Source organism: Salmo salar, chromosome ssa12, assembly GCF_905237065.1.
Source record: "Salmo salar chromosome ssa12, Ssal_v3.1, whole genome shotgun sequence".
Lineage (NCBI taxonomy): Eukaryota > Metazoa > Chordata > Actinopteri > Salmoniformes > Salmonidae > Salmo > Salmo salar.
This window is the reverse complement of record NC_059453.1, coordinates 57,980,965-57,994,641: the sequence shown is the minus strand read 5'-3', so window position 1 is coordinate 57,994,641 and position 13,677 is coordinate 57,980,965. Positions and strand designations below refer to the sequence as shown.

General features: G+C 42.3%; 1 protein-coding gene across 1 annotated transcript; it reads right to left on the bottom strand.

Moving 5' to 3' along the window:
- Positions 1–220: 220 nt before the first annotated feature.
- On the bottom strand, positions 221–12,689 carry frs3 (fibroblast growth factor receptor substrate 3). The gene is made up of 7 exons (XM_014132370.2): positions 12,413–12,689; positions 9,578–9,702; positions 9,396–9,484; positions 8,557–8,743; positions 8,068–8,229; positions 5,865–5,989; positions 221–5,665 (listed from the first exon to the last, which is right to left on the bottom strand). The coding sequence occupies exons 3-7, from the start codon at positions 9,459–9,461 to the stop codon at positions 4,271–4,273; spliced, it is 1,935 nt and encodes a 644-aa protein (XP_013987845.1). The 5' UTR covers positions 9,462–9,484; positions 9,578–9,702; positions 12,413–12,689; the 3' UTR covers positions 221–4,270.
- Positions 12,690–13,677: the final 988 nt, after the last annotated feature.

Sequence of the window (13,677 nt, the reverse complement as noted above, 5' to 3'; positions counted from 1 at the left end):
CATAGTTGCCCTTCATCTATACAGTCTCTCTTTGCTTATTACATTCATACCGCAGGTAAAACCAAGACCAGAGGGTGAGAGAGAGTCATTGGCGTCTCTCAGGGAGAGTCCTATAGAGTTCCTAGTGAATCTCAGCCAGGTGTGTCCCTGGCCTGTAGTCAAAGTCATAGTACTAAACCACATTTGGCACTCAGTCAAATATTAGTGTACATCACAGTCATTTAGTTTGGCCTACCCAACCTTTATATCAATCAACCAACACACATTATTATCACCATTAACATACAGGTTCAACAGGTTTCAATTGCACTGGTCTTATTGGACTAGAAGAGCATTAGCTCAGCATGTGATTGAATGAAAATAACGGACCCCTGTCTGCATCATCGTCACCTACCAGTGGATATCACGCATGCATTCAATGGTAAATAAATAAACAAATGAACAAACAAACAAAAACATTTTGAAATACAGTACCAAATCACTGTAACATTCCTTAGATTTTGAGCTACTTTGTTTGTACCTTGGTAATATTATGGAACTAAGTGCATTTTGGACCTAGAGCGGCATTTTGAGGGGCTGTGGAAGGAAAATTACTTATTTTCTCATAATCCCGAGCATCGTAGCAAGAAACGCCACCTTGTGGTGGTCAGGCAGTTGTGATGAAATTACATAAAAGAGCAAAAAACTGTTGTTTGAATTAAATTCTGGTCAAACTTTATTTGAAGGTACACATTTTAGCTACTAATTTGTAGTTTATAAGTGTGGATATACGTAGCTCATAAGGTCTTTATTGTGTCTTATTAGCTATACATTAGGCCTCAATTAAGTGGTTTATTATTTAAACATAAGTCATGTGTTACCGGACAATCCTTCATTGTTAATCTTTTGTCGCTTTTCAAGGAAAATCTAAGTGACAACATTGATATGACAAGATATGAATCCCAAAGTAATTTCTGGACAATATTTCTGGTAACACTTTAGTATAAGGAACACATTTTAAGGTACTATTCCTGTGTAGCTTTACAATTAAGTGTCACCAAATTGATAACGATGACTGACTAATGTATATACAAACCGTCAAACCGTTAGAAACAGTCCGAACCACTGTATCAGTGCAAACACAGTACACAGAGATGTTTGCCGTATGCCTTCTGACACCTAACCTGGCCCTTCAAAAGGCTTCGACATTCGAAAGCCACACGTCGTCCAGAAAGCTTGGCAACAGTCACTTATGGCACAATTAAGTCAGGTGTTGAGTAAGCGCAAATCTGCTGTATAAGACAATCAAGAAAACAGAAACATACTTTTTTTTTTCACGTTCTAATCTAAGCATGTATACAATAACAAAGTTATAATATTGTCAACAGGAGGCCTGAGAGAGGTCTTAGTTCCAATGCTGATTCACATAAAAACAGGGGATCAAATACAACAGACCTGTGGAACCATTAACAACGCGCCTCGAACCTCGCACACATTGGTCTGAATAAACCTCATCTCCAACAATACATCTCTATTTAACCATTATTGCGAAATGTAAACACCCTTTAAATGTATCACGAAAATATATATGTGTGCAAACGGATATATCCCTGTCTGAAAAATGTCCACAAACAGTGAGTAGACCTACGAATATCTTTCCATCAGATTAAATAAGCAGTTATGAGGATTACAGTTGCTAAGCCTGTGCTGCACCTTCAGCCACATTACTTCAGATTAGACAGCCAGATTGTAATGAAAACAATGTTTGGCATGTGGATTGATCACACCAATCCAAGAGAAATAAGACATAGAAATGAGAAATTAAAACTTCTTTGAATTGAAAACACATTTTCATACTGGTAGCCCTGATGCAGTGATCTTGAGTGAATACGAAAATGGTAGTTCCATTTACTAAACAATATGGTAAACAATCCTGCATAGCCACTACCATCCCTACCTCCTCGTACTGTCTGAACTTCTACCTTATAGCAGCGTAAAACCACTGGAGTTGTGAAGACTAGATAGATATAACGAATCCGTTGTCTCACTCCGATATGGCTGTCAATGTATAGCCTAGCCTATGAGGTGAAATGTGTCTTTCTTGCCCTTTCTTGTCCAGTTGACCTGGACCAGCTACATGGATTCATGAGGAGGAGTACAAAGGGTTAACAATATATCAACCCTGACCCCGTTCAGTATGTATCAAGAGTCTCAGAGTAGGAATGTTTTTGCCTTTTTCGATCATAATGAATACGATTACATGGACAGGGGAGACCTGATCCTAGATCAGCACTCCTACTCTTGATACATACGGCCCTTGACCTCCAAGCTCTTTCCTTTGTTTTTGACATGTAGGCTAACTCCTTGCCTCTTAGCCCTCAGGTTTTCTATTACACGTCCTAATGGCACATAGATTTGATTCATAATGTTCATACAGGTAACAGTAAAGATTTGGCACTTTAATATATTAATACAGTCTTTCTTCTTCAGAATGTAATGTTATTAATTACAGGCATAACAATGGTATTACAATGGTGTCCCAGACAGTGTGACGATGACTGGTGATACTTTGGTCTCCAAATCACCAACTGGCTAGATTACAAAAAACTGTTTGTCACATTTTTATGCAAAACAATCACCATATAGACATCTCAATGAATAAATAAATAAATAATATCCTCAGCCAAATGCTCAATGATATAAGACTTTCCATAAACAGTTAACATTAAAACATAATGATATATTCCCCTTTAAAACAGACCCTCAGTTGATAACCCTCAGTTATCAATCTGATACTTACTAAAATAGTAAACCGGTAATTTTTATATGAGGTTATTATTAATATCTTTAAGCCATTATCACAGGTTATCAACTTCTTCTCTAAAAAATGTAAGTTGCTATAGGTCTCTATAATGTTGCAAAAAAAAATACATCCATACAATATTTGGGTCTGTGTGATGACATCACCATCTCGAAGGAGTTTTGTCAGATCACAACCTTTCTGTTACTCCAGATGAGGGATTCGGAACTGTGGGGACTTCAAAGGTAAAAAGTGCAAAGGTAACCATAGTTTAGGAATTAGATATGGATTCCTATTCAAGTGGAATGGATATGGAGTCAGAGATGAATTCAATCGTCTCAATAGTTGTGTCGTGCGCGTGTGTGTGTGTGTGTGTGTGTGTGTGTGTGTGTGTGTGTGTGTGTGTGTGTGTGTGTGTGTGCGTGCGGATGTTGAAAATCTATCAACAGACTGTGACTGTATCATATTATCAAGGTTACTATTATTTCCATTTTAGATTCAATTTCAACATGAAAAATGTATGATATTTAATCTTGGATTAAGAGAGAAAATATAGTCCAAAAAAAAATTCTGCTTTGGGGTCTTTTTTTTTTTTGACTAAAAATATAATACTGAATAGGATGTAAGATTACAATTCCAAAGGATAATGTGCAAACTGTACTGATCTGTACTAATTCCTGAGGGCAGATAGTTATAAATAAATATCATCAACTGTCCTTTCTATCAGTCACGGGGTCAGAAGAAGTGCTTGTGAGGTGAAGAATGCACATTATTATAATTCAATTGGGGGAATAACAAACTGTTTTCATGTCAGAAAATGTTCAGTCAATTTTACAATGTAGACTAGTAAACCTGAACTCGATAGTAGCCCATGTTCGTAAACGGGGACGTAAAATAAATAAAACAACAACACTGAATGATAACAGAATGAGGAACCTAGCTACTTTATGATGGGCAATACTCTTACATCTAAAATCAACCATCACTGGTCAAACACAAAGTTGGAGACCTGACTCGTCCATTCCTGCTCCCACCCTGAACCAAACCCGGGGCCTTGGCACTCAACCAACACAAAGCAACAAAAAAAAGAACATTGCCAAACGGTATAACCAAAAACAATGGTAGCTTAAGGGTTTAACCATAAACCCAGCCAACCACGACCAAGGTTTCTGCTGCTAACTCAGATAGCATCTCACCACAGTCAGAAGGTGACCCACAATAATATGGCAACTTCAAACCAATCTTGCTCCATAAAGTGGAATATGCACAGATAGGTTTTAGTTCGTTTTCTAATTAGGTACCTGTATATGATCCAGCTGGCCAGGACAGGACAGAACAGGCAGGTGGCTGGATGAGAGTGAGGGGTCCAGTGTGCTGCTGAGTTGCCTATACCTGTCTGTCCAGCCAAGCGCTCCACCCAAACCTGTTTCTCTCTCTCTCTCTCTACTCCCTCCCTTCATCTTTCTCCGTCTCTCCTCCTCCTCACTGCATCTACAGAGGCAGGTCTGTGCTGTTGTGGCGAGTCTTTCTCGATGTCCCATCGTCCCGGGGGAGGGCTTTCTGCAGGTTGGACATGGCTGCTGTCTTCTTCAGGTCAATCACAGCGTAGAACTCACTGCGCCGTGGGGCCTGCTGGGGGCCACATTTGAGGGGTGGCAGGCGCTGGTGCTGTGGCTGAGGCTGAGACTGGGCTCCCCCTCCTCCACCCCCCCCGAGGGCCTGGCACGGCGGCTCCGCATCGAGGTCCACCTGGATGTAGTTGAGCTGCCTCGACGGGGGCATGTGACTGTGCTCGCAGCCCTCCCCCCGACCAAACCCTCCTCCAGGCCGCCTACGGAAATCAAAGCTGAATATTCGGCCGCCCCGATCCGGCTGGCGGTGGCAGGGCTGGAGGTGCTGGGGTTGAGGGGGGCAGGCATGTCGCAGCCGACTGGGCTGGACCTGAACCTGGACCTGTTCTGTGTTGACATAGTTCTGCAGGGCGTCACGGTGGATCCCCCCCCTCCCAAGCCCTTCCTGGTGGTACCCGTTGGGCGTCCCTGGACCCTCCGAAAACTCGTACTCGTCAAAGTCCTCCTCCTCTTCCTCGTACTCCTCCTCATCCTGCTCCTCGTCATCCTCGTCCTGCTCCTCGTCTCTCTGCAGGGCACGGTACTCCCACACCGGGGGCAGCGACGGCAGGTTCTCGTAATTGAGCAGAGCTGTCCGCCGGTGACCACCGCCCATCCCCGCGCCCCGCTCACAGGGGTACCCCTGGGGGGGCAAAGAAGATGGGCCGTGGGGGTGCGGGTTGAGGGGGTGTGATTGTGGGTGAGAGTGACTGTCTCCGGTGGTGCTGCTGCTGCTGCTGGAGCCCACAGACTGGGACATGCTGCTGGGGCTGAGTCTCAGCCGGCGGCCCCCCCTCAGGCCGTTGATATTCTCGTAGGTGAGCTGGCAGCCCTCCTGGTGTTCGTGGCCAGGGTGCCGGTGCATCACGTGGTGGTAGTGAGGGTGGTGATAGGAGTGGGAGTTGTACACGTGCAGAGGAGGCTCGTCCCCCTCTGTCTCTGAACCTGTGGCGCCCTCTACAGGCCGCATGGCGTGTGGATTGTGGCCCCCGTGCCTCTCCCTCTCTCTCTCCAGCAGGTGGCGCTGTGCAGGGGTGGGTCCCAGCATGAATTTCACCTCCTGAGAGGAAGGCTGAAGGAATACCTGGGGTTCCTTGCGTTGTTCCTCGAGTGGACAACAGTGCATGCTGGTCTGCCCACCTCCTTGGCCCACGACAGGCATGGCTCCCCGGGTTGACTCAGGGAAGGAAGTGGGTCGCACCTCGGGTAGGGAGTGTACACAGTGTCGACTGGAGAGTTCCCCATCCACAGTAACAGTATTCACATAGGTGTGAGCCTGCAGAAGGAGAGGGAGAAGGAGACAGAGAGAGCGAGAGAGGGAGAAAAGAGAGATTAGCAAGGACTCAGAGATCACCCTTCCCTAGGATATTACCGACACATTGCGAGGTGAAGAGTCAGCAGTGGTTACAGTGCTGCTTGGTTCGGCACTATAATCAGAAAATCATACTACTATAGAGGTTAGGGGTCAGTCTTACCTGGTCCTCCAGGCCCATGTGGCTGTGGCCGTGGGGGTCGTCAGTTAGAGAGGGCTGGGAGGATTCAGCTCTCATGGGATACCCCGGGTACCCGTTGGGAAAACCCTGGACGGGGAATGCTGGAGCTGGAGACAGAGAACAATACACACAGTGTTGAATGGGAGTCTGGTGAATGAGGTTAGATGTTTTTATGCCTAATGGTGTGTGTGTGTTTCAGGGTCCCCGTTAACCGGTAATAGCTGGCTTTTGGCAACAAACTAAAAAAATGAAAGGCCGATAAATAAAACTGCCGCCGGCCAATTGTTCGGGAGAAGAAGAAAAATCTCATTGCAATATAAGCCTTTTTAGTCTATTCATTGATGGAAATACCAGGCTATGTAAATTCATTTGACTGGTCATGCTTATCGGTCTATATGTTAATTTGCATAATTTTGTGGAATTAAATTGGTGCATATGTATTTTCGGTAGTTCTTAAGTATCTTATTTATCAAATGCGCACAGCATGCAGATATAGAGCCTAGTTTCAGTGGAAAATCTGTCAGACAGCAGGAGAGCTGCTGCTACAGCTCCTCAAACAGATTGTTCGTTGCTGCTGTAGTGAAACGTGCTTTAATAAGCCCAATCATTGCGCAACAACTTCTAAATACAATTGCATGTTAAAAACAGTTTTAATGGCCACGATTAAAAAGAGCTACTATTTTTATTTCTCAACTGGTAGCCTAATTGAAGTGCGCTTCCCATTTGCCAATTAAGTGCATCTGTAGGCAACGTTACGCAGGCTTCAGTGCGTCACACACCCCTTTCCAACAAGCTGGAGGCAGTATGCATTTTGAAACCATACACTTATCTGTTTGAAACCTGAATGTTTTACATCATATTATGAGGCATGTCTTACCTTGCTTCAAAGTAGCCTAGCCAAAATCTGACCATTTCGTGGAGGCAATTATTTTATAAAGACTTACACATTACAACCAGTAACATATTTCTCTCATGTTCTATTGGTTTTCAAATCAACTTTCATTAATTGTCCAGTAGCCAAAGGCACAATCCTAGTCATATTAGCAACCCATGTTAGTTGTTAAATCTTTAGATCTCCCCTCTATCTAAATTTAAATGTACAGTTTCGCATTCTAAGTTTCACATGAAATCGCTCGCAGTGTTTTCCTGCAAATTTCTTTCTTTGGCATTATGGGACAAACATTCGCGTGTAGCCTACTGCCTTGTACGCATTGCTGCGCTTATAATGTGAAGAAATAATAGTTGAGCAACATTTTAAGCTAAACGTTCTGGTCTGTTGCATCAGCCTCAATGCTTTTTAAAGTTTATTTTTATGTAGCTTGGTTGTATAAATTTGGGATCTATTGTCCCACAACTGTCCCAGAGTCTGTTCGGAATAGGCTATTTCTTTCTTGCACAGAACGACAAGCTGACTAATAGAAGAGGTCAACTTCTCTACTATGGGGGATAGTAGATTGACATAGGCTAGTGATTTTGCTGTTCGTTACTCGTCTTGTTGGCTGAGGAAATGTGGACAGTTATTCTAACATCTTCAAAGTGCGCAACAGAATTAGGTAGGAAGGACACACGTCGTTGCATCCTCGAGTTGCATGTTCTGTTAAGATGAACTACCATAATCTAAATGTGATTTCGGTCATTCTAAGCACCTAATCAGGTTATGCAGCCAATGCATATGGGTCCTGTGAATTTCGCAAATGTCTGGTCAATTAAAATGCTGCCGGTCAATTGTCCGGGGCCACATTTTCCAAACGGAAACCCTGGTGTGTGTCTATGTTTGTGCTGTATTGCATAGAATGATTTGTAATGTAACCTTTGTTTTACCCACAAGTCATTGTATTTTCGACCCTTCCACCTCCCTCTCTGCTCTATTCATCCACCTCCCTCCCTGCCTCTGAACAGGTTGGAGCATGGAAACTGGGTTTGACGAAAGGATTTACTGTAAGACATTTCGACACCAGATCCCTGATCTCCGGAATTATTACGGAGTTTTTCCCCCCAAACTACTTTCAAAACATCAAACACATATTCTCAGCTTTTGTGTCACATCTGTCCTGCATTGCAGTCAAACACCTTCACAGCATTCAACAAAAGCAAAGAAGCAATCATGTACTGTATAGATGATGCGCACATGTGTGTACTGGATGTTTGTATGTGTGTGTGTGTTTATATTTGTGTTTGTGCTTACTGTTGGGTGTCTGTGGGGTGCGAGGCATGTCTATCTCTCGTGCGTGTCCGCTGCCGGTCATGATCATAGGCTCCTCCACCACATTGATACTGTTGCACTGCATCAGCTCCTGGAGGAGGTTGAAGATCTCCTCCGCACGAGAACATTTAAACGCAAAGATTCCTGCACGACCACAGAGAAAACACACACATACATGTTTAAGTTATCTTAAATGAATCGAAAACTGTTCTTGACCGAGAAAAAAAAAAAATGAAGAAAATGTAGAAGTTATCTGAAACAATTCACTCAACTACAACAACCAACTTTAGGCTTCTAATATGACAGCAGCTAGCTAATCAGTTAAGTACAATTCTCCCATTACAATTGTGGTTCATTTTCGTACAAAAGTAGAACAAGTAGAGCACTGCATATGCACACGTATGTACACACATTTCATAGGGCAACGTTTTGTCTATGTAGTGTTAGCTAAGCCAGGTGGTTCAGACTCACCCTGTCCAGTCTGGCAGCGCCGGCCACTCTCGAATGAGAAGAGGTTGGAGTCGTAGCCGTAGCGCCGCAGACACAGGTAGGGCCACCGGATGGCGTCCCTCTTGCGCGTGTGCAGGATGAGCTCGGTCTCGGTGAGCTCCATGGTCCCAGAGCCCAACTCATTCCCCTCGTCATCCACATTGGTTACCTGGAAAATACCAAAAAGTACAATCAAGTTATCCCAATCAAGTTTGTGGTCCCACTTTAAACGAGCTACAACTTATAAAGGCTTTATATAGCATACATTTGGTCTTCGTAAGCACGTCATAGATGCAGAGCATAAATATGTGGCTAATTTGTATTTGGAGGTACATTGTCTATAATGCAGACATTAACTGTATACAAAGCTTAACAGAGCACAGTACAGATATTAGGCATCATTAAATAGCTGAGCCATAATAGACTGGGGTATAGGATAAAAAAACAGGAAAGAACAGTTCCTCATAACAATAATATACCATGGACTACACTCTAGAAAAAAAGCTGCTATCTAGAACCTAAAAGGTTATTTGGCTGTCCCCACAGAAGAACCCTTTGAAGAACCTTTGTTGGTTCCAGGTATAACTCTTTTGGTTCAAATTAGAACCGTTTTGGGTTCCATGTAGAATCCTTTCCACAGAGGGTCCTACATGGAACCCAATATGGTTCTACCTGCAACCAAAAGTGGTTTTACCTGGAACCAAAAAAGGTTCTCCTCTGGGGACAGGCAAAGAACCCTTTTGGAACACTTTTTTCTAAGAGCGTAGGTAGCCGATACACCACACACTAGGTAGCCAACAGATGAGGGTTTAGAGATGAACCTTGAATTTGGTGAGATGGTTGTCTTGGATGGGGTCTCTGTATAGACAGCTCCAACAGCTCCCCATAGCTTCAGCAGGACAGCTGAAACCTACAGTACAGAGGGAAAGATACAGTAGATAGACATTACCCCATGAACACACACAGACACACACAAACACACACACACACACAGTATTCCTACCTAGTCCAGGCCATCAGTGGGAGTGATCCCAGCATCAATCCCAGAGTCCTCTGCTGGGTGTCATGGTTGCGAGAGAGATAGTAGGTTTGATGGAAATCTTCAACAGGAGCAGTATTTTCTCCCTCCTGCAAGAGAGGAGTAACATGGTTAAATAATGCAAAGAAGGTTTACTACTGGGCATGTATTCATAAAGTGTCTCAGAGTAGGAGTGCTGATCTAGGATCACGCACCCCTCTAATCAATAATGATCTAAAAAGCTAAACTGATCCTAGATCAGAACTCCTACTCTTAGACACTTCATGAATACGGGCCCAGGTTTACAATATACAGTAACAGTCAAAATTTTGGACACACCTACTCATTCAAGTGTTTTTCTTCATTTTTACTAATTTCTACATTGAAGACAAATAGGGAAGACATCAAAACTATTAAATAACACATCTGGAATCATGTAGCAACCAAAAAAGTGTTTTATATTTGAGATTCTTCAAAGTAGCCACTTTTTGCCTTGATAGTTTTGCACACTCTTGGCATTCTCTAAACCAGCTTCATGGGGTAGTCACCTGGAATGCATTTCAATTAACAGGTGTGCCTTGTTAAAAGTTAATTTGTGGAATTGATTTCCTTCTTAATGCGTTTGAGCCAATCAGTTGTGTTGTGACAAGGTAGGGGTGGTATACAGAAGATAACCCTATTTGGTAAAAGACCAAGTCCATATTATGGCAAGAACAGCTCAAATAAGCAAAGAGAAATGACAGTCCATCATTACTTTAAGACATAAATGTCAGTCAATCCGGAACATTTCAAGAAGTTTGAAAGTTTCAACAAGTGCAGTCGCAAAAATGATCAAGCACTATATTGAACCTGGCTCTCATGAGGACCGCCACAGGAAAGGAAGACCCAGAGTTACCTCTGCTGCAGAGGATAAATAAATTAGAATAACTGCACTTCAGATTACAGCCCAAATAAATGTTTCACAGAGTTCAAGTAACAGACACATCTCAACATCAACTGTTCAGAGGAGACTGCGTGAATCAGGCCTTCATGGTCGAATTGCTGCAAAGAAACCACTGTTAAAGGACACCAATAAGAAGAGACTTGCTTGGGCCAAGAAACACTAGCAATGGACATTAGACCGGTGGAAATTTGTCCTTTGGTCTGATGAGTCCAACATTTGAGACTTTTGGTTCCAACCGCCTTTCTCTTTGTGAGACGCAGAGTAGGTGAACAGATGATCTCCGCATGTGTGGTTCCCACCGTGAAGCATGGAGGAGATGGTGTGATGGTGTGGGGTGCTTTGCTGGTGACACTGTCAGTGATTTATTTAGAATTCAAGGCACCCTTAACCAGCATGACTACCACAGCGTTCTGCAGTGATACGCCATCCCATCTGGTTTACGCTTAGTGGACCGGGCTATCATTTGTTTTTCAAAAGGACAATGACCCAACACACCTCCAGGCTGTGTAAGGGCTATTTGACCAAGAAGGAGAGTGGTGGAGTGCTGCATCAGATGACCTGGCCTCCACAATTACCTGACCTCAACCCAATTGAAATGGTTTGGGATGAGTTGGACTACAGAGTGAAGGAAAAGCAGCCAACAAGTGCTCAGCATATGTAGGAACTCCTTCAAGACTGTTGGAAAAACATTCCAGGTGAAGCTGGTTGAGAGAATGCCAAGAGTGTGCAAAGCTGTCATCAAGGCAAAATGTAGCTACTTTGAAGAATCTCAAATATAAAATATATTTAGATTTATTTAACACTTTTTTGATTACTACATGATTCCATGTGTTATTTCATAGTTTTGATGTGTTCATTATTATTCTACAATGTAGAAAATAGTAAAATAAAGAAAAACCCTTGAATGAGTAGGTGTGTCCAAACTTTTGACTGGTACTGTATTTTTTATTTTTTTATTACCAAAGTGAAGTTTGAGTAAAACAACAAGTCTATCACCCAAACTCTGAGTATGAAGTCGACTAGGCCTAATTCATCACCTGTATACCAGAAATAAATGAAGACAAAAATATCCAAGATAAAACCAGACATTAGAAGTGTGGGTCATAAATCCAAAGCCTTTAGAGTAGTCTGGTGTCACCCTTGGGACCAGAGATAAATAATAGCATGTCAGCTGGCCCAGATATTGGTATTTCCACTAGTATGATGCATCATGTATTTTAATTGATGGTCATGTTGCATTTGCTACATTACCATGTTTATTAGGCCTACCATGTTATAACTTCAGAAACTGACTAATGAGAAAAACAGACTAACATGAATTTGTGCAATCCCCCCAATCAAACTGGACTTCCATTAGACGCACCAGCTGTCAATATGTCTTACCTGCCCATAATATGAGAGAAATGCTTTGATCATTCACACACGTGATTTCTGTTAGGGCTTACATACAACATGTATACGCGATCCTGTCCTGATGTGATATAGGTACTACCCTGTATTATTAAGCGGGAGGAAAATGTAATTCCTTTTCAAAAGAGATGCTATAGCCATAATCAATATGCCACTTAATATTATTGATTTCATTTCGTCATCCAGACACTAAGAAAACACAACGCATGGGGATATCTAAAAATAAAATAAAAACAATGAATCGAGACGTCGCCATACGAACGCACGATGACACCGACAGCATTCATCAATTTGCAGCGCAACAGACGAACAGGTTTGATTGTAACATAACAGTTTTTTGGTGTATGAAACACTGCACCGACATTGTTTGTCTGTGAAAATGGGAGGGGACACATATGAGAAAGCCATATCGCAGATATAACAGGTTTACTAGCTAAAGGAAACATATAGCAGCGGTTGCTACTCACATGTTTGGCAAGGATTGTTAGGCTGGCTATACGAAACGGGAACGATCAAGGCTGCAAATTGTTGTCAACGGCGGCTGCGAGAGTTGGTCAGCTAGGAGTCGGTTTCTGATGCTATTGGATATGACACTTGCTTAATAAGAAAGGAAAATAAATTACGTGAAAATAAAGCAATAAACTGTTGTTGTTTTTTCCCCTTTACGCCCCCTGCTGCAGCACGGGCCTCTCTTTGACATTTCCCGACCAACGGGTTGAGAGTTCACAATCAGACAACGAGGTTTTGTGGAGCGACAAGAAGGTATAGAACGCTGGAGGACTGAATGTGATGCTGAAGGTGTAAATATGGTTTTCTATAGGACGATGAGTTACTGTAGGTGGAGCAAATCATCCGAGTATGATCAGAAGAGGGCTTTCCATCCATAGCCTAATGCTCTTGTGAGCACTGAGTCACGAACAAATCCAATCCATTAGAAGAATAATGAGAAAAAAAACATGCTTTATAGTTTGAAGGTCATCTACTTTTACCTAATTCATCACCAGGTGTACACTACTGGACCATGCTGGTTTTTATAGGCCTAAAGGGAGTAATTTCACTGCCCTTCAACCTTATATTTTATTATTTTCTATTCTATTCCTATTCTGTGATATTCTATGTGATATCCAAGTACATTAAATGGAATACAATAAAATCTAATATCTTTACATCTTTTATATATACACTACCATTCAAAAGTTTGGGGCCACTTAGAAATGTCCTTGTTTTTTAAAGAAAAGCAAAAAAAATCCATTAAAATAACATCAAATTGATCAGAAATACCGTGTAGACATTGTTAATGTTGTAAATGACTATTGTAGCTGGAAATGGCCGATTTTTTTTATGGAATATCTACATAGGCGTGCAGAGGCCCATTATCAGCAACCATCACTCCTGTGTTCAAATGGCACGTTGTGTTAGCTTATCCAAGTTTATCATTTTAAAAAGCTAATTGATCATTAGAAATCCCTTTTGCAATTATGTTGGCACAGCTGAAAACATTTGTCCAGATTAAAGAAGCAATAAAACTGGCCTTCTTTAGACTAGTTGAGTTACTGGAGAATCAGCATTTGTGGGTTCGATTACAGGCTCAAAATGGCCAGAAACAAAGAGCTTTCTTTTGAAACTCATCAGTCTATTCTTGTTCTGAGAAATGATGGCATGGAGAAACTGAAGATCTCTTACAACGCTGTGTACTACTCCCTTCACAGAACAGCGCAAACTGGCTCTAACC

Excerpts from the sequence above, each read along its gene's own strand:
- frs3 (XM_014132370.2), bottom strand. The coding sequence starts at position 9,461 with ATGGGGAGCTGTTGGAGCTGTCTATACAGAGACCCCATCCAAGACAAC. Across the intron at positions 8,230-8,556 it reads GCGCTGCCAGACTGGACAGG|GAATCTTTGCGTTTAAATGT; the intron begins GTGAGTCTGAAC and ends GTGGTCGTGCAG. Across the intron at positions 5,666-5,864 it reads ACATGGGCCTGGAGGACCAG|GCTCACACCTATGTGAATAC; the intron begins GTAAGACTGACC and ends CTCCTTCTGCAG.